This window comes from Oncorhynchus nerka, linkage group LG22, assembly GCF_034236695.1.
Source record: "Oncorhynchus nerka isolate Pitt River linkage group LG22, Oner_Uvic_2.0, whole genome shotgun sequence".
Classification (NCBI taxonomy): domain Eukaryota; kingdom Metazoa; phylum Chordata; class Actinopteri; order Salmoniformes; family Salmonidae; genus Oncorhynchus; species Oncorhynchus nerka.
In genome coordinates, this window is record NC_088417.1 from 4,013,427 (window position 1) to 4,033,924 (window position 20,498).

At 47.3% G+C, this 20,498-nt stretch overlaps 2 protein-coding genes across 2 annotated transcripts in view; one reads left to right on the forward strand and one right to left on the reverse strand.

Annotated features, from left to right (window-relative positions):
• gdap1 (ganglioside induced differentiation associated protein 1) overlaps nucleotides 1-9,638 on the reverse strand; it is a 16,557-nt gene extending 6,919 nt beyond the window's left edge. Inside the window, exons 1-2 of the mRNA XM_065006867.1 lie at nucleotides 9,444-9,638; nucleotides 2,080-2,272 (exon numbers count right to left, since the gene is read on the reverse strand). Of these exons, the coding sequence (XP_064862939.1) occupies nucleotides 2,080-2,272; nucleotides 9,444-9,611 (361 nt within the window). The 5' untranslated portion in view covers nucleotides 9,612-9,638. The remainder of the gene's footprint in view (nucleotides 1-2,079; nucleotides 2,273-9,443) is intronic.
• A 1,406-nt stretch (nucleotides 9,639-11,044) lies between these two features.
• Nucleotides 11,045-20,498, forward strand: part of LOC115127706 (junctophilin-1-like) — a 157,597-nt gene continuing 148,143 nt past the window's right edge. The window contains exons 1-3 of the mRNA XM_065006868.1: nucleotides 11,045-11,125; nucleotides 11,275-11,785; nucleotides 17,191-17,962. Of these exons, the coding sequence (XP_064862940.1) occupies nucleotides 11,407-11,785; nucleotides 17,191-17,962 (1,151 nt within the window). The 5' untranslated portion in view covers nucleotides 11,045-11,125; nucleotides 11,275-11,406. The remainder of the gene's footprint in view (nucleotides 11,126-11,274; nucleotides 11,786-17,190; nucleotides 17,963-20,498) is intronic.

Consider the following 20,498-nt stretch of genomic DNA (forward strand, 5'->3'; position numbering starts at 1 on the left):
GTTGAGAGTGGAGGCAGGGACGTTGAGAGTGGAGGCAGGGACTTTGAGAGTGGAGGCAGGTATGTTGAGAGTGGAGGCAGGGACGTTGAGAGTGGAGGCAGGGACCTTGAGAGTGGAGGCAGGGACGTTGAGAGTGGAGGCAGGGACGTTGAGAGTGGAGGCAGGGACGTTGAGAGTGGAGGCAGGGACGTTGAGAGTGGAGGCAGGGACGTTGAGAGTGGAGGCAGGGACGTTGAGAGTGAAGGCAGGGACGTTGAGAGTGGAGGCAGGTATGTTGAGAGTGAAGGCAGGGACGTTGAGAGTGGAGGCAGGGACGTTGAGAGTGGAGGCAGGTACGTTGAGAGTGGAGGCAGGGACGTTGAAGGAGGGACGTTGAGGACAGGGACGTTGAGAGTGGAGGCAGGGACGTTGAGAGTGGAGGCAGGGACGTTGAGAGTGGAGGCAGGGGACGTTGAGAGTGGAGGCAGGGACGTTGAGAGTGGAGGCAGGGACGTTGAGAGTGGAGGCAGGGACGTTGAGAGTGGAGGCAGGGACGTTGAGAGTGGAGGCAGGGACGTTGAGAGTGGAGGCAGGGGACGTTGAGAGTGGAGGCAGGGGCGTTGAGAGTGGAGGCAGGGATGTTGAGAGTGAAGGCAGGGATGTTGAGAGTGGAGGCAGGGATGTTGAGAGTGGAGGCAGGGACGTTGAGAGTGGAGGCAGGGGATGTTGAGAGTGGAGGCAGGGACGTTGAGAGTGGAGGCAGGGACGTTGAGAGTGGAGGCAGGTATGTTGAGAGTGGAGGCAGGGACGTTGAGAGTGGAGGCAGGGACGTTGAGAGTGGAGGCAGGTATGTTGAGAGTGGAGGCAGGGACGTTGAGAGTGGAGGCAGGGACTTTGAGAGTGGAGGCAGGGATGTTGAGAGTGGAGGCAGGGACGTTGAGAGTGGAGGCAGGGGACGTGGAGGAGGGATGGAGGCAGGGACGTTGAGAGTGGAGGCAGGGATGTTGAGAGTGGAGGCAGGGACGTTGAGAGTGGAGGCAGGGACGTTGAGAGTGGAGGCAAGGATGTTCAGAGTGGAGGCAGGGATGTTCAGAATGGAGGCAGGGATGTTGAGAGTGGAGGCAGGGATGTTGAGAGTGGAGGCAGGGATGTTCAGAGTGGAGGCAGGAATGTTGAGAGTGGAGGCAGGAATGTTGAGAGTGGAGTCAGGAATATTCAGAGTGGAGGCAAGAATGTTCAGAGTGGAGGCAGGGATGTTCAGAGTGGAGGCAGGTGGACTAAGGTTATGAGAGTGGAGGCAGGGATGTTCAGAGTGGAGGCAGGGAGGTTGAGCAGTGGAGGCAGGGATGTTGAGGGAGGGGGATGTTGCCCAGTCACCCTGGTGGAGGCAGGGGTTGAGGGTTAGTTTAGGGTTAGGTGCAGGAATGTTCAGAGTGGAGGCAGGAATGTTCAGAGTCTGGAGGCAGGGATGTTCAGAGGGAGGCAGGGATGTTGAGAGTGGAGGCAGGGATCAGTCTGAGAGTGGAGGCAGGGATGTTGAGAGTGGAGGCAGGGATGTTGAGGCAGGGATGTTCAGAGTGGAGGCAGGGATGTTCAGAGTGGAGGCAGGGATGTTCAGACAGGAGGCAGGGATGTTGAGAGTGGAGGCAGGGATGTTCAGAGTGGAGGCAGGAATGTTCAGAGTGGATGCAGGAATGTTGAGGCAGGGATGTTCAGAGTGGAGGCAGGGATGTTGAGAGTGGAGGCATGGATGTTGAGAGTGGAGGCATGGATGTTGAGAGTGGAGGCAGGGATGTTGAGAGTGGAGGCAGGAATGTTCAGAGTGGAGGCAGGGATGTTCAGAATGGAGGCAGGGATGTTCAGAGTGGAGGCAGGGATGTTCAGAATGGAGGCAGAGATGCAATGAAAAGGGGAACAAAACTGAGCACTGAAAATCCATGTGTCAATTTGATCAGGGATTATACATTGACGTTTTGGGGGTTGTTGACGTGTTTTAGGGGGAACACCTAATGGGTTGCCCAGTCACCCTGGTCCTAAGGTTAGGGGTTAAGGGTTAAGGGTTAGGGGTTTAGGGTTAGGTGTCAGGGGTCAGTTACTTGCCATCTCTGAAGTTCTGGTCTAGATAGTCCATGATCTGAACAGGGTCTGTGATGACGTTGTCATTGTGGACGAGGACTGGTACCTCTCCTGCCGGGTTCAGTCTCATGAACCAGGGCTCGTTGTGTTCACTAAGAGGCAGACTGACATCATACTCCTCACAGATCAGTCCCTTCTCTGCTATGGCCAGACGCACCTAGACAGGACAGTCACAGCACAGTTATATCCAGGAACACCTAGACAGGACAGTCACAGCACAGTTACATCTAGGAACACCTAGACAGGACAGTCACAGCACAGTTACATCTAGGAACACCTAGACAGGACAGTCACAGCACAGTTACATCTAGGAACACCTAGACAGGACAGTCACAGCACAGGTACATCTAGCACAGGTACATCTAGACAGGACAGTCACGGCACAGGTATATCTAGACAGACCTAGACAGGACAGTCACAGCACAGGTACATCTAGACGCACCTAGACAGGACAGTCACAGCACAGGTACATCTAGACGCACCTAGACAGGACAGTCACAGCACAGTTACATCTAGACATGCCTAGACAGGACAGTCACGGCACAGGTACATCTAGGAACACCTAGACAGGACAGTCACAGCACAGGTACATCTAGACGCACCTAGACAGGACAGTCACAGCACAGGTACATCTAGACACACCCTAGAGACAGGACAGTCACAGCACAGGTACATCTAGGAACACCTAGACAGGACAGTCACAGCACAGGTACATCTAGACACACCTAGACAGGACAGTCACAGCACAGGTACATCTAGACGCACCTAGACAGGACAGTCACAGCACATGTACATCTAGACGCACCTAGACATGACAGTCACAGCACAGGTACATCTAGACATGCCTAGACAGGACAGTCACAGCACAGTTACATCTAGGAACACCTAGACAGGACAGTCACAGCACAGGTACATCTAGACATGCCTAGACAGGACAGTCACAGCACAGTTACATCTAGGAACACCTAGACATGACAGTCACAGCACAGGTACATCTAGACAGGACAGTCACAGCACAGGTACATCTAGACACACCTAGACAGGACAGTCACAGCACAGGTACATCTAGACACACCTAGACAGGACAGTCACAGCACAGGTACATCTAGGAACACCTAGACAGGACAGTCACAGCACAGGTACATCTAGACGCACCTAGACAGGACAGTCACGGCACAGGTATATCTAGACAGACCTAGACAGGACAGTCACAGCACAGGTACATCTAGACGCACCTAGACAGGACAGTCACAGCACAGGTACATCTAGACGCACCTAGACAGGACAGTCACAGCACAGTTACATCTAGACGCACCTAGACAGGACAGTCACGGCACAGGTATATCTAGACAGACCTAGACAGGACAGTCACAGCACAGGTACATCTAGGAACACCTAGACAGGACAGTCACAGCACAGTTACATCTAGGAACACCTAGACAGGACAGTCACAGCACAGGTACATCTAGACGCACCTAGACAGGACAGTCACGGCACAGGTATATCTAGACAGACCTAGACAGGACAGTCACAGCACAGGTACATCTAGACGCACCTAGACAGGACAGTCACAGCACAGGTACATCTAGACGCACCTAGACAGGACAGTCACAGCACAGTTACATCTAGACATGCCTAGACAGGACAGTCACGGCACAGGTACATCTAGGAACACCTAGACAGGACAGTCACAGCACAGGTACATCTAGATGCACCTAGACAGGACAGTCACAGCACAGGTACATCTAGACACACCTAGACAGGACAGTCACAGCACAGGTACATCTAGGAACACCTAGACAGGACAGTCACAGCACAGGTACATCTAGACACACCTAGACAGGACAGTCACAGCACAGGTACATCTAGACGCACCTAGACAGGACAGTCACAGCACATGTACATCTAGACGCACCTAGACATGACAGTCACAGCACAGGTACATCTAGACATGCCTAGACAGGACAGTCACAGCACAGTTACATCTAGGAACACCTAGACAGGACAGTCACAGCACAGGTACATCTAGACATGCCTAGACAGGACAGTCACAGCACAGTTACATCTAGGAACACCTAGACATGACAGTCACAGCACAGGTACATCTAGACAGGACAGTCACAGCACAGGTACATCTAGACACACCTAGACAGGACAGTCACAGCACAGGTACATCTAGACACACCTAGACAGGACAGTCACAGCACAGGTACATCTAGGAACACCTAGACAGGACAGTCACAGCACAGGTACATATAGATGCACCTAGACAGGACAGTCACAGCACAGGTACATCTAGACGCACCTAGACAGGACAGTCACAGCACAGGTACATCTAGACGCACCTAGACAGGACAGTCACAGCACAGGTACATCTAGACACACCTAGACAGGACAGTCACAGCACAGGTACATCTAGACGCACCTAGACAGGACAGTCACAGCACAGGTACATCTAGACACACCTAGACAGGACAGTCACAGCACAGGTACATCTAGACGCACCTAGACAGGACAGTCACAGCACAGGTACATCTAGACATGCCTAGACAGGACAGTCACAGCACAGGTACATCTAGACACACCTAGACAGGACAGTCACAGCACAGGTACATCTAGACGCACCTAGACAGGACAGTCACATCACAGGTACATCTAGACACACCTAGACAGGACAGTCACATCACAGGTACATCTAGACGCACCTAGACAGGACAGTCACAGCACAGGTATATCTAGACGCACCTAGACAGGACAGTCACATCACAGTTAGTTAAGATGCACAGCTCAGTCCCTTCTCTGCTATAGCCAGACTCATGTCCATAGATTGACAGATCCAGAATGAGATTATATTTCTAAGCACAGGACAACACAATTCAAATGAGCAACATACCCACTCAGCAGCATCACATCTTTCTAAACTACGGCCCAGCCACACCTGCAATACACACCAGACCCTTCTCTATAATGATCAGACGCCCTACAATTCATCTCCAATACAATACAGCTCCACCTACAATACAGCTACAATACAATACAGCTCCACCTACAATACAGCTCCAATACAATACAGCTCCACCTACAATACAGCTCCACCTACAATACAGCTACAATACAATACAGCTCCATCTACAATACAGCTACAATACAATACAGCTCAATACAGCTCCACCTACAATACAGCTCCACCTACAATACAGCTCCACCTACAATACAGCTCCACCTACAATACAGCTACAGCAGCTCCACCTACAATACAGGCTCCACCTACAATACAGCTCTACACCTACTACAATACAGCTCCACCAATACAGCTACAATACAATACAGCTCCACCTACAATACAGCTCCATCTACAATACAGCAATACAATACAGCTCCACAATACAGCTCCAATACAATACAGCTCCACCTACAATACAGCTCCATCTACAATACAGCTACAATACAATACAGCTCCATCTACCACCAATACAATACAGGTACAATACAATACAGCTCCATACAATACAGCTCCACCTACAATACAGCTACAATACAATACAGCTCCACCTACAATACAGCTACAATACAATACAGCTCCACCTACAATACAGCTACAATACAATACAGCTCCACCTACAATACAGCTACAATACAATACAGCTCCACTACAATACAATACAGCTCCACCTACAATACAGCTCCAATACAATACAGCTCCACCTACAATACAGCTCCACCTACAATACAGCTCCACCTACAATACAGCTACAATACAATACAGCTACAATACAATACAGCTACAATACAATACAGCTCCACCTACAATACAGCTCAATACAATACAGCTCCACCTACAATACAGCTCCACCTACAATACAGCTCCACCTACAATACAGCTCCATCTACTCCACCTACAATACAGCTCCACCTACAATACAGCTCCATCTACAATACAGCTCCACCTACAATACAGCTCCACCTACAATACAGCTCCACCTACAAATAGCTCCACCTACAATACAGCTCCATCTACAATACAGCTACAGCTCAAACTACAATACAGCTACAATAAGCTACAATACAGCTCCATCTACAATACAGCTCCACCTACAATACAGCTCCAACTACAATACAGCTCCACATACAATACAGCTCCACATACAATACAGCTCCAATACAATAAGCTACAATACAATACAGCTCCAATACAATACAGCTCCACCTACAATACAGCTCCACCTACAATACAGCTCCACCTACAATACAGCTCCAATACAATACAGCTCCACCTACAATACAGCTACAATACAATACAGCTACAATACAATACAGCTCCACCTACAATACAGCTCCAATACAATACAGCTCCACCTACAATACAGCTCCATCTACAATACAGCTCCACATTGACTCTGTACCGTAATACCCTGTATATAGCCTCCCATTGACCTACAAGCCTCCACATTGACTCCCGTATACACAGCCTCCACATTGACTCCACCTAATACCCAATATAGCCTCCCATTGACTCTACCGTAATACCCTGTATATAGCCTCCACATTGACTCTGTACCGTAACCCCCTGTAATACCCACTGTAAATAGCCTCCACATTGACTCTACCCTGTATATAGCCTCCACATTACCCTGTAAATAGCCTCCACATTGACTCTGTACCGTATACCCTGTATATAGCCTCCACATTGAATACCCTGTATATAGCCTCCACATTGACTCTGTAACACCTGTATATAGTAATTGACCCTGTATATAGCCTCCACATTGACTCTGTACCGTAACACCCTGTATATAGCCTCCACATTGACTCTGTACCGTAACACCCTGTATATAGCCTCCACATTGACTCTGTACCGTAATACCCTGTATATAGCCTCCACATTGACTCTGTACCGTAATACCCTCTATATAGCCTCCACATTGACTCTGTACCGTAATACCCTGTATATAGCCTCCACATTGACTCTGTACCGCCTCCACATTGAACCGTAACACCCTGTATATAGCCTCCACATTGACTCTGTACCGTAACACCCTGCCTCCACATTATAGTAATACCCTAGCCTCCACATTGACTCTAATACCCTGTATATAGCCTCCACATTGACACCCTGTATATAGCCTCCACATTGACTCTGTACCGTAACACCCTGTATATAGCCTCCACATTGACTCTGTACCGTAACACCCTGTATATAGCCTCCACATTGACTCTGTACCGAATACCCTGTATATAGCCTCCACATTGACTCTGTACCGTACCCTGTATATAGCCTCCACATTGACTCTGTATATAGCCTCCACATTGACTCTGTACCGTAATACCCTGTATATAGCCTCCACATTGACCTGTACCGTAACACCCTGTATATAGCCTCCACATTGACTCTGTACCGTAACACCCTGTATATAGCCTCCACATTGACTCTGTACCGTAATACCCTGTATATAGCCTCCACATTGACTCTGACTAACACCCTGTATATAGCCTCCACATTGACTCTGTCGTAATACCTGTATATAGCCTCCACATTGACCTGTATATGTATATAGCCTCCACATTGACTCTGTACCGTACCCGTATATAGCCTCCACATTGACTCTGTATATAGCCTCCACATTGACTCTGTACCGTAATACCCTGTATATAGCCTCCACATTGACTCTGTGTACCCCCTGTATATAGCCTCCACATTGACTCTGTACCGTAACACCCTGTATATAGCCTCCACATTGACTCTGTACCGTAACACCCTGTATATAGCCTCCACATTGACTCTGTACCGTAACACCCTGTATATAGCCTCCACATTGACTCTGTACCGTAACACCCTGTATATAGCCTCCACATTGACTCTGTACCGTAACACCCTATATAGCCTCCACATTGACTCTCCACCCTGTATATACTGACTCTGTACTGTAACACCCTGTATATAGCCTCCACATTGACTCTGTACCGTAATACCCTGTATATAGCCTCCACATTGACTCTGTACCGTAATACCCTGTATATAGCCTCCACATTGACTCTGACTCTCCACATTGACCTGTACTAATACCCTGTATATAGCCTCCACATTGACTCTGTACCGTCTGCCTCCACATTGACTCTGTAACACCCTGTATATAGCCTCACATTGATTGTTATTTTAGCCTCCACATTGACTCTGCTCCTTGAATGACCCTGTATTATAATTCTATTTTATTTTTCCTTAAAACTGTATATAGCATTGACTCTGGTTACCCTGTATATAGCCTCCACATTGACTCTGTATAAGTAAGCACTTTCACCCTGTATATAGTCCTCCACATTGACTCTACAGCTTTTGTATTCAGCATTTCACTGTAAACCCTGGTCTGACAGCTTTTGACTTTTACTGTAACACCCAGCATTTCACTGTAAGGTCTACAGCATTTTTGTTTTCAGCATTTCACTGTAATTGGTCTACAGCTTTTGTTTTCAGCATTTCACTGTAAGGTCTACAGCTTTTGTTTTCAGCATTTCACTGTAAGGTCTACAGCTTTTGTTTTCAGCATTTCACTGTAAGGTCTACAGCTTTTGTTTTCAGCATTTCACTGTAAGGTCTACAGCTTTTGTTTTCAGCATTTCACTGTAAGGTCTACAGCTTTTGTATTCAGCATTTCACTGTAAGGTCTACAGCTTTTGTTTTCAGCATTTCACTGTAAGGTCTACAGCTTTTGTTTTCAGCATTTCACTGTGAGGTCTACATCTGTTGTATTCAGCATTTCACTGTAAGGTCATTTCACATCTACAGCTTTTGTATTCAGCATTTCACTGTAAGGTCTACATCTGTTGTATTCAGCATTTCACTGTAAGGTCTACATCTGTTGTATTCAGCATTTCACTGTAAGGTCTACATCTGTTGTATTCAGCATTTCACTGTAAGGTCTACATCTGTTGTATTCAGCATTTCACTGTAAGGTCTACATCTGTTGTATTCAGCATTTCACTGTAAGGTCTACATCTGTTGTATTCAGCATTTCACTGTAAGGTCTACTACACCTGTTGTATTCAGCATTTCACTGTAAGGTCTACATCTGTTGTATTCAGCATTTCACTGTAAGGTCTACATCTGTTGTATATGATGCTTTAACTTCATGTATTTTGTCATATCAGTGTTATTTTGATTAGCATGTCGCAATACCTTGCCTAGTCACGCAATCCACGCATACCCTTAAGGGCAATACCTTGCCTAGTCACGCAATCCACGCATACCCTTAAGGGCAATACCTTGCCTAGTCACGCAATCCACGCATACCCTTAAGGAGCTGTCCATTACGGCATGGTCCTGAAACACTCACCTTCTGCGAACTGAAGGACTGCGTCCAATGATACAGTGTCATTTTGGATGGTTTGGCAGTCGTACTTTCTGTGACAGCTCCGCTCTTTTGTTGTACCTCTTGAACATCACCCTTGTTGATGAGGATTTCTTTATCATCCTGAAATTCGGCGCTGTTTTCCGCCGCCATTTTAGTTATATTTCTGTCGCTGTGTTGTTGCTGTGTTTGGGACGGTTGTCACTAGTTACCACAGCCACAAAATCAATCTTTATCATAAAAATGCTTGAAAACAAAAATATGATTTTTGGACTTAATTTAAGGTTATGGTTATGCATAAGTATAGCAGTGATTTTAAGGTTAGTTTTAAGGTTAGGATTAGGTTCAAAATCAGATTTTTAAGAAGATAAATGGTAGAAGTAGGCGGGGTTTAGATATTTGTGGCTGTTGTAACTAGTGACAACCAATTGGTTACGGATCCGAGCGAGGTCAGACCTCCAACCTATTGCGTCATCAGCATCACACCCCTCTTAGTTTCATCAGGACTGATGAATGAGAGATGAATGGGAAATGGCCATGTTTGTGAGTACCTCTCTGAAAGATCACAACTTCGAGTAGTCCTATGTCTGTGTGTTATGAAAAGCCTCAGTGGTTGTAGATCTATATTTAAATTAGCCTACGTAGTAGCTATTAATTTAAGTTTCTGTAACGTGTGTAAAATAATAGCAAGAAATATCCTTCTAATTTTAGAAAATGATCTTTGTAATTTGATAAATCGTCGCTCGTGAGAGGTTGCGTCCCATACAGCAGCTCTACGTAGTGTTGACCATTGCTTCCAGTCATCAGCAGAGGTCGCTGTTATCCACTCCTTTTTCAAATAAATTCTATTCAATTCAAGGGGCTTTATTGGCATGGGAAACATATGTTTATATTGCCAATGCAAGCGATTTGTGATACTGTGATATTGTCAGTATTGTATTGATAAATTAATAGTTTCCCTTCGACTGAAGCTCATATATTTACATCATGTCTGAACTGATTGAATAATCAAGTTGTGTAGAATAAAGAATTAGAGTTTGACCTTATTATTTAAAACATGTATGTATATATATAAGCTTCTGGCATGTTTATATATATATATATATATATATACAATTATAGGTTGACAGATTTAAGAAAATTACTTAAATACAACTGTCACAAAAAAAGTAGCCTTCAACAGCAAAGTGTACATATTCTTTTCATTGCGACATGTTGAGAGTTTTGGGTGAAATCAGCGATTTCAGAGTTTTACAGTGGCCGGCCGCATGTTGAAATTAGAATACGGGTTTAATCGGATCTTTATGGATCACACAGGACATTTATATTTTACCCACTGTTCACTCACACCTCAAAAAGAGCCATTCTGTAAGAGGAAACATACACTTGTTCTATCGACGCGGTAGCGGCTATCTGACGGCTGCTCTGCTATTTGAACTATGTGATTTACTGGCGGACAGCGGCACATAATAAAGGGGGCTAAAGCGGGTACACCCTCATAATTAGCTGAGGGGGGGGGGTGGCAGTGGGTGGGAGGTTCTACTGGCGTGACGTAGCAAATTGCCCGTGTCTTTCTTGTTTGGAGACTCGATGCTTCTCTCTCTCCCTCTGATCAGTGGAGGGGGAGACGAGCTATCACACAGCGGCGGATACCGCGTGCGACTCCGGTAAATGACTCTTCCCCGTTCACACCCTACCCTAACCACATACACACTAAAGCCACTTCACGCTTTTCTCTTTTACATGTCTAACGCTTGGAACCACACACTGCCCATGACCCCCACCATAAACACTGTTTCTGTTTGTTTGTTTTTAGTTCTTGTGCAAAACAGAGTCCTCTCTGTTTTCTCCACCTCTCCGCTGGATCCCTTCTGGGGGGATAATAACACGACACCATTGAGTCAGCCTACGACCGTAGAGTTCTGACTCCATTTCTCGGCTGTTCTGAATGACGGGCGGACGGTTCGACTTCGATGATGGAGGAACATACTGCGGAGGGTGGGAGGACGGTAAAGCCCACGGACATGGCATCTGTACCGGGCCAAAAGGCCAGGGCGAGTACGCCGGCTCCTGGTCGCATGGCTTTGAGATAGTGGGGGTGTACACCTGGCCCAGCGGGAATATGTACCACGGCTACTGGTCCCAGGGGAAACGGCATGGACTGGGAGTAGAAACCAAAGGGAAGTGGATTTACCGCGGTGAGTGGAGTCACGGCTTCAAGGGTCGCTATGGACTCCGACAGAGCCACAATACACCTGCGAGGTACGACGGGACGTGGAGTAACGGGCTACAGGACGGGTATGGGATTGAGACCTACGGCGACGGTGGTAAGATACCCGTTATTGGCTACTGTTATAAAGGATGGACATGTTGTTTTGGAAATTGCGTGTGTATCTCTTTAAACCGCGAACCAGTGGGATCCGTCTTGGCGGTCTGTTGTGGTTTGGCGTGCGAAGAGGTTCATGCACATAGAGGCCAGATAATGGACATGTGACTGTAGGGTTATTGCAGGTTTATTATAGGCATGTTATTATATCTCCTAACATTTAGACTGATTGGGGATTTTGACTTTAGCTCTATTACGTGCACGTTAACATGCTCGCCTTGCATGCCCCATAAAATATTTGATTTAGTCCTATAATAAATAGGTTCCCCATAATTATTTTTGATAGAATGACATCCTTGTCGATTTGTTTAAATATAAGCATCAGTTCTAGGCTGTCTGTACTAGGTGTACAGGTATCTGACAAAACCCATTATTATGTGAAAGTCTTAATAGGGAATTGGGCCGCAAAACCAGAACAGCTTCAATGTGCCTTGGCATACATTCTACAAAGTGTCTGGAACGCTATTGGACGGATGCTTCACCATTATTCAACCTGATCTCATAACATTTTATATTATTCTCTTAGCAAATCCTAGAAACTCCATGTAGTATGATATGTTATGTTTTGTATGGTATGTATTCATTTGTGGATGTCCATTTCATACGATATATTACGAATTTGCAAAACTTAAAATATGTTATGAATTTGCAAAACGTATATGTTATGAATTCTAGCTAGGTGGCTAACTTTAGCTAACTGGCTAATGTTAGCTAGGCTAGCAGTTAGGGTTACGTTTAGGAGTTAGGTTAATGGGTTAAGGTTAGGGAAAGGGTTAGCTAACATGCCAAGTAGTTGCTAATTAGCTAAAATGCTAAAGTTGTCAGTAACCCTCTATCTTATGTAACCATACCAAAGGTAACATATCTTACTAATTAGTGTCCCGGATTTACTTTACTATGTTACGTCTAGCCTATGAGACCAGGCTGTTCCACGATAAATTCCATCGTTTGGTGTTTTTGTTGATGTCGGTGGAAAACGCTCTCAGGCGTTTCTCCAAAATCTCCCATAAGTGTTCAATCGAGTTGAGATCTGGTGACTGAGACACAAACACAAATCAAATCAAATGTATTTATATAGCCCTTCGTACATCAGCTGATATTTCAAAGTGCTGTACAGAAACCCAGCCTAAAACCCCAAACAGCAAGCAATGCAGGTGTAGAAGCACGGTGGCTAAGAAAAACTCCCTAGAAAGGCCAAAACCTTGGAAGAAACCTAGAGGAACCAGGCTATGAGGGGTGGCCAGTCCTCTTCTGGCTGTGCCGGGTGGAGATTATAACAGAACTTGGCCAAGATGTTCAAGTGTTCATAAATGACGAGCGTGGTCAAATAATAATAATCACAGTGAACAGGTCATGGTTCCATAGCCGCAGGCAGAACAGTTGAAACTGGAGCAGCAGCACGGCCAGGTGGACTGGGGACAACAAGGAGTCATCATGCCAGGTAGTCCTGAGGCATGGTCCTAGGGCTCAGGTCCTCCGAGAGAGAGAAAGAAAGAGAGAATGAGAGAATTAGAGAGACCATTCTTAAATTCACACAGGACACCGGATAAGACAGGAGAAGTACTCCAGATATAACAAACTGACCCTAGCCCCCGACACAAACTACTGCAGCATAAATACTGGAGGCTGAGACAGGAGGGGTCAGGAGACAATGTGACCCCATCCGAGGACACCCCCGGACAGGGCCAAACAGGCAGGATATAACCTCCCCCACTTTGCCAAAGCACAGCCCCCACACCACTAGAGGGATATCTTCAACCACCAACTTACCATCCTGAGACAAGGCCGAGTATAGCCCACAAAGATCTCCCCCACGGCACAACCCAAGGGGGGGGCGCCAACCCAGACAGGAAGACCACGTGAGTGACTCAACCCACTCAAGTGACGCACCCCTCCTAGGGACGGCATGGAAGAGCACCAGTAAGCCAGTGACTCAGCCCCTGTAATAGGGTTAGAGGCAGAGAATCCCAGTGGAGATACGAGAACCGGCCAGGCAGAGACAGCAAGGGCGGTTCGTGGCTCCAGAGCCTTTCCGTTCACCTTCACACTCCTGGGCCAGACTACACTCAATCATATGACCCACTGAAGAGATGAGTCTTCAGTAAAGACTTAAAGCTTGAGACCGAGTTTGCGTCTCTTACATGGGTAGGCAGACCATTCTATAAAAATTAAGCTCTATAGGAGAAAGCCCTGCCTCCAGCTGTTTGCTTAGACATTCTACGGAAAATTAGGAGGCCTGCGTCTTGTGACCGTAGCGTACATGTAGGTATGTACGGCAGGACCAAATCAGAGAGATAGGTAGGAGCAAGCCCATGTAATGCTTTGTAGGTTAGCAGTAAAACCTTGAAATCAGCCCTTGCCTTAACAGGAAGCCAGTGTAGGGAGGCTAGCACTGGAGTAATATGATCACATTTTTGGGTTCTAGTCAAGATTCTAGCAGCCGTATTTAGCACAAACTGAAGTTTATTTAGTGCTTTATCCGGGTAGCCGGAAAGTAGAGCATTGCAGTATTTCAACCTAGAAGTAACAAAAGCATGGATACATTTTTCTGCATCATTTTTGGACAGAAATTTCGGATTTTTGCAATGTTACTTAAATGAAAAAAAACTGTCCCTGAAACAGTCTTGATATATTCGTCAAAAGAGAGAGACACACACACACGCACACACACACACACCCTTTAAACCCCCTGTTCTCTTTTGAGACCCTCTTTCAAAGTCACTGAGATCTCTTCTTCTAACTGGGGTATTTTATACGTGATCCTAAGCATTATGGGATGTTTACTGCTTAATTAACTAAGGAACCTCACCTGTGTGGAAGCACCTGCTTTCGTATCCCTCATTTACTCAAGTGTTTCCTATATTTATTACCTGTATAGTCATTCAGAAGAGAGACTTTAGCATTTATCTACAAAAGATAACCATTATATTTACCACAGTGTTATTTCAACCACAACCCTTGCTGACAGGTGTAGATGTAGATGTTTCCAACAAGTCAGTTTGTAAGAGTTCTGCCCTGTTCGAGCTTCCCCGGTCAACTGAAAGTGTTATTCTGAAATGGAAACGTCTAGGAGCAACAACGGCGAGGTTCGTACAGAAAGGGTTTGTCAGAAATGGTGTGGAAGAACTTGACTGGCCCGCACAGAGCCCTGACCTCAACCTCATCAAACACCTTTTGGGATGAATTGGAACGCCGACAGCGAGCCAGGCCGAATCGCTCCAACATCAGTCCCTGACCTCACTAATGCTCTTGTTGCTGAATGGAAGCAAGTCCCCTCAGCAATGTTCCAACATCTAGTGGAAAGCCTTCCCAGAAGAGTGGAGGCTGTTATAGTAGCAATGTTCCAACATCTAGTGGAAAGCCTTCCCAGAAGAGTGGAGGCTGTTATAGCAGCAATGTTCCAACATCTAGTGGAAAGCCTTCCCAGAAGAGTGGAGGCTGTTATATCAGCAATGTTCCAACATCTAGTGGAAAGCCTTCCCAGAAGAGTGGAGGCTGTTATAGCAGCAATGTTCCAACATCTAGTGGAAAGCCTTCCCAGAAGAGTGGAGGCTGTTATAGCAGCAATGTTCCAACATCTAGTGGAAAGCCTTCCCAGAAGAGTGGAGGCTGTTATAGCAGCAATGTTTCAACATCTAGTGGAAAGCCTTCCCAGAAGAGTGGAGGTTGTTATATCAGCAATGTTCCAACATCTAGTGGAAAGCCTTCCCAGAAGAGTGGAGGCTTTTATAGCAGCAAGGGACCAACTCCATATTAATGCCCATGATTTTGGAATTAGATGTTCATCGAGCAACTGTCCACATACTTTTGGCCATGTAGTGTATGTATTTACATTATTTTGCTATATTATTTCCGCGGCTATGGGTGAGGGTTGGGGTGAGAGTTGGGGTGAGGGTTGGAGTTGGGTTAAAAGGTACGGATGTTGGGCGAGCGCTGGGGTGAGGGTTGGGTTAAGAGGTATGTATGTAGGGTTAGGGTTTGGGTGAGGGTGAGCGTTGAGGTGAGTGTTGGTTTAAGAGGTATTTTATTAGGGCTGCCACGATTTGGACCAAAAATCGAATAAAGATTTAAAAGCAATTTTTTTTTCTCTTTTCTTCAAAACTTGGTAATTCCCTCAGACGTGGTTAAAACAAGTGTAGAGAAGACGTTTGGTCCATTATCATTTTGCTTGTTGCTCACCATTCAGGCCCCCAGGCGGCGAAAGCTTCTCTCAAACCCCAGAGACATGTCTTCTCTCAACCCCCAGAGACATGTCTTCTCTCAACCCCCAGAGACATGTCTTCTCTCAACCCCCAGAGACATGTCTTCTCTCAACCCCCAGAGACATGTCTTCTCTCTGTGGTCTCTGGGGGGAGTAGCCTATGATGACTGCAAGCACTGACCTTTCAGTTGAAACTCTATAATGTGTTGAAAGCATTCCACAGGGATGCTGGCCCATGTTGACTCCAATGCTTCCCACAGTTGTATCAAGTTGGCTTGATGTCCTTTGGGTGGTGGACCATTCTTGAAAAAAATCTCTGAATGGCACACATACACAATCCATGTCTCAATTGTCCCCCCTGACCTGTCTCCTCCCCTTCATCTACACTGATTTGAAGTGGATTTAACAAGTGACATTAATGTGACCTTAATGTTTTGTACACTCAGTGTATATCTGAAGTACTACCAGGTGGGCATCCTTCCCATTTAATCCGTAGTAAAGTCATGAGCTTGATATTGGGGCTGCAGGATAGCCTAGTGGTTAGAGGGTAGAGGGTAGAGGTGGTAGGGTAGCCTAGTGGTTAGAGGGTAGAGGTGGTAGGGTAGCCTAGTGGTTAGAGGGTAGAGGTGGTAGGGTAGCCTAGTGGTTAGAGGGTAGAGGTGGTAGGGTAGTCTAGTGGTTAGAGGGTAGAGGTGGTAGGGTAGGCTAGTGGTTAGAGCGTTGGACTAGTAACCAGAAGGTTGCAAGTTCAAACCCCCGAGCTGACAAGGTACAAATCTGTCGTTCTGCCCCTGAACAGGCAGTTAACCCACTGTTCCTAGGCTGTCATTGAAAATAAGAATTAGTTCTTAACTGACTTGCCTGGTTAAATAAAGGTAAAATAAATAAGTAAATATTGTTTTAGGGAATTAGTATCTTAGGTGAGACCGGTGGGTCAGTTTCTTTCTGTGGCTTTTAATTATTACTTTTAAAATCAATCAACCAACCAACCAATCGAGTAATCAATCAACCAGCCAACCAATCGAGTAATCAATCAACCAGCCAACCAATCGAGTAATCAATCAACCAGCCAACCAATCGAGTAATCAATCAACCAGCCAACCGATCAATCTATTCACCCCAGATGTGTCCTGTCTCTCCTCCAGGTTCATATCAGGGCCAGTGGATGGGAGGGATGAGGCATGGATATGGCGTGCGCCAGAGTGTTCCCTACGGCATGGCCACTGTGATCCAGTCCCCGCTACGTACCTCCTTGGCATCCCTGCGCTCCGAGCAGAGTAACGGCTCCGTGCTCCAGGATCTCTCCGGTGACACGCCGGCCGGCGGCCGCGGCGGGTTCGTCCTCAACTTCCACTCGGACGGCGAAGTGGCCACCGGGAAGAAGAAGAAGGGTCTGTTCCGCCACGGGTCGCTGTTCGGGAGCCTCCGTCGGCTACACAAATCCGAATCGAAGTCGTCCATCTCCAGCAAGAGGAGTTCGGCACGCAGCGACGCCGCTATGAGCCGCATCAGCTCCTCCGACGCGGACGCCAACTCCACCGTCTCCCTGGGCGACGGAGAGCTGCCGGAAGAGGACTTGCTGTTGGAGGATCACGTGGATGCCACCACCACCGAGACGTACACGGGGGAGTGGAAGAACGACAAGCGCAACGGGTTCGGCGTCAGCGAACGTTCCAACGGGATGAAGTACGAGGGGGAGTGGCTAAACAACAAGCGCCACGGTTACGGGTGCACCACCTTCCCCGAGGGGAACAAGGAAGAAGGGAAGTACAAGAATAACCTGTTGGTTCGTGGAATAAGGAAGCAGCTGATCCCACTAAAGAACCCCAAAACCAAAGAGAAGGTGGACCGGGCCGTGGAGGGGGCGCGGAGGGCAGGGGCCACCTCCAGGACGAAAGTGGAAATAGCAGCTTCCAGGTAGGTCCCTGGGGATGTGGGGCGTGTGTGTGAATGTGTGTGTGTGCATGTGTGAGACAGAGAGAAAGACAGAATGAGTGTTCCACCTGTAAATACACACTCTATGCAGCATTCAGATACGCAAGATCAAAGCCCTTCCTACATTCCCATTCTGTCTGATATAACTAGAGTTGGGATCAAAGCCCTTCCTACATTCCCATTCTGCCTGATATAACTAGAGTTGGGATCAAAGCCCTTCCTACATTCCCATTCTGCCTGATATAACTAGAGTTGGGATCAAAGCCCTTCCTACATTCCCATTCTGCCTGATATAACTAGAGTTGGGATCAAAGCCCTTCCTACATTCCCATTCTGCCTGATCTAACTAGAGTTGGGATCAAAGCCCTTCCTACATTCCCATTCTGCCTGATATAACTAGAGTTGGGATCAAAGCCCTTCCTACATTCCCATTCTGCCTGATATAACTAGAGTTGGGATCAAAGCCCTTCCTACATTCCCATTCTGCCTGATATAACTAGAGTTGGGATCAAAGCCCTTCCTACATTCCCATTCTGTCTGATATGACTGATATAACTAGAGTTGGGATCAAAGCCCTTCCTACGTTCCCATTCTGCCTGATATGACTGATATAACTAGAGTTGGGATCAAAGCCCTTCCTACATTCCCATTCTGCCTGATATGACTGATCTAACTAGAGTTGGGATCAAAGCCCTTCCTACATTCCCATTCTGCCCGATATAACTAGAGTTGGGATCAAAGCCCTTCCTACATTCCCATTCTGCCTGATATAACTAGAGTTGGGATCAAAGCCCTTCCTACATTCCCATTCTGCCTGATATAACTAGAGTTGGGATCAAAGCCTTTCCTACATTCCCATTCTGCCTGATATGACTGATATAACTAGAGTTGGGATCAAAGCCCTTCCTACATTCCCATTCTGCCTGATATAACTAGAGTTGGGATCAAAGCCTTTCCTACATTCCCATTCTGCCTGATATGACTGATATAACTAGAGTTGGGATCAAAGCCCTTCCTACATTCCCATTCTGCCTGATATAACTAGAGTTGGGATCAAAGCCTTTCCTACATTCCCATTCTGCCTGATATGACTGATATAACTAGAGTTGGGATTGAAGACCCAGCCTTCTATAAAAGCAGTCTCATGACAGTGGGCCCTAATATTCATTCACCATCACCAACCAGTGCTTCTGTGTGATGCCACCAGTTTATTAGTCCGTGTGTGTGTGTGTGTGTGTGTGTGTGTGTGTGTGTGTGTGGTGTGTGTGTTCTTTGTGTTCTATGCTTCTATCCTCTCATATCACATACATTATTTCACCTGTGTTGACTTAGCAGAGGCAGGCAGCCTGATTTAGGTCAATTCTGGGCCATGTCAAGTTTATCTGGTGTGCCGTATAACGATAGACACACACACACACGCGCACTGCCAGGCACCCAGGGACAGGCACCCAGGGACAGGTACCCAGGGACAGGTAAGCAGGGACAGGTAAGCAGGGACAGGCACCCAGGGACAGGCACCCAGGGACAGGCACCCAGGGACAGGTACGCAGGGACAGGTACGCAGGGACAGGCACACAGGGACAGGCACCCAGGGACAGGCACCCAAGGGACAGGTACCCAGGGACAGGCACCCAGGGACAGGCACCCAGGGACAGGCACGCAGGGACAGGTACACAGGGACAGGCACCCAGGGACAGGCACACAGGGACAGGTACACAGGGACAGGTACCCAGGGACAGGTAAGCAGGGACAGGCACCCAGGGACAGGCACCCAGGGACAGGTACGCAGGGACAGGTACGCAGGGACAGGCACACAGGGACAGGCACCCAGGGACAGGCACCCAAGGGACAGGTACCCAGGGACAGGCACCCAGGGACAGGCACCCAGGGACAGGCACCCAGGGACAGGTACGCAGGGACAGGTACACAGGGACAGGCACCCAGGGACAGGCACACAGGGCAAGGTACCCAAGGGACAGGTACCCAAGGGACAGGTACCCAGGGACAGGCACCCAGGGACAGGCACCCAGGGACAGGCACCCAGGGACAGGCACCCAGGGACAGGCACCCAGGGAAAGGCACCCAGGGACAGGCACCCAGGGACAGGCACCCAGGGACAGGCACCCAGGGACAGGCACCCAGGGACAGGCATCCAGGGGAGAGTAGGTGTGCTGGATGTGACCTTTTCATGGGCGGCACATCCCAATGGCACCCTATTCCCTATATAGTGCACACTACTTTTGACCAGAGCTTCCTATAGGCTCTCTCGTCTAAAGTGGTGCACTACATAGGGAATAGGGTGCCATTTATGACGCTGCCAGTACATCTCTCCTTTTCCCTTCAGAAGACTGATTACTGTTTGGCGGTTTAGCAAATATGTGCTGCGTAGAGTTGTGTCATCACAAACCGACTCAATATCTGTAACGGTATGTGTTCTACTGCCAAGACTTAACTTTCACAGTCATTCTTTCAGTATTATTATAGGTAGTAGATAGAGACTGTGTGAGAGAGTCAGAAT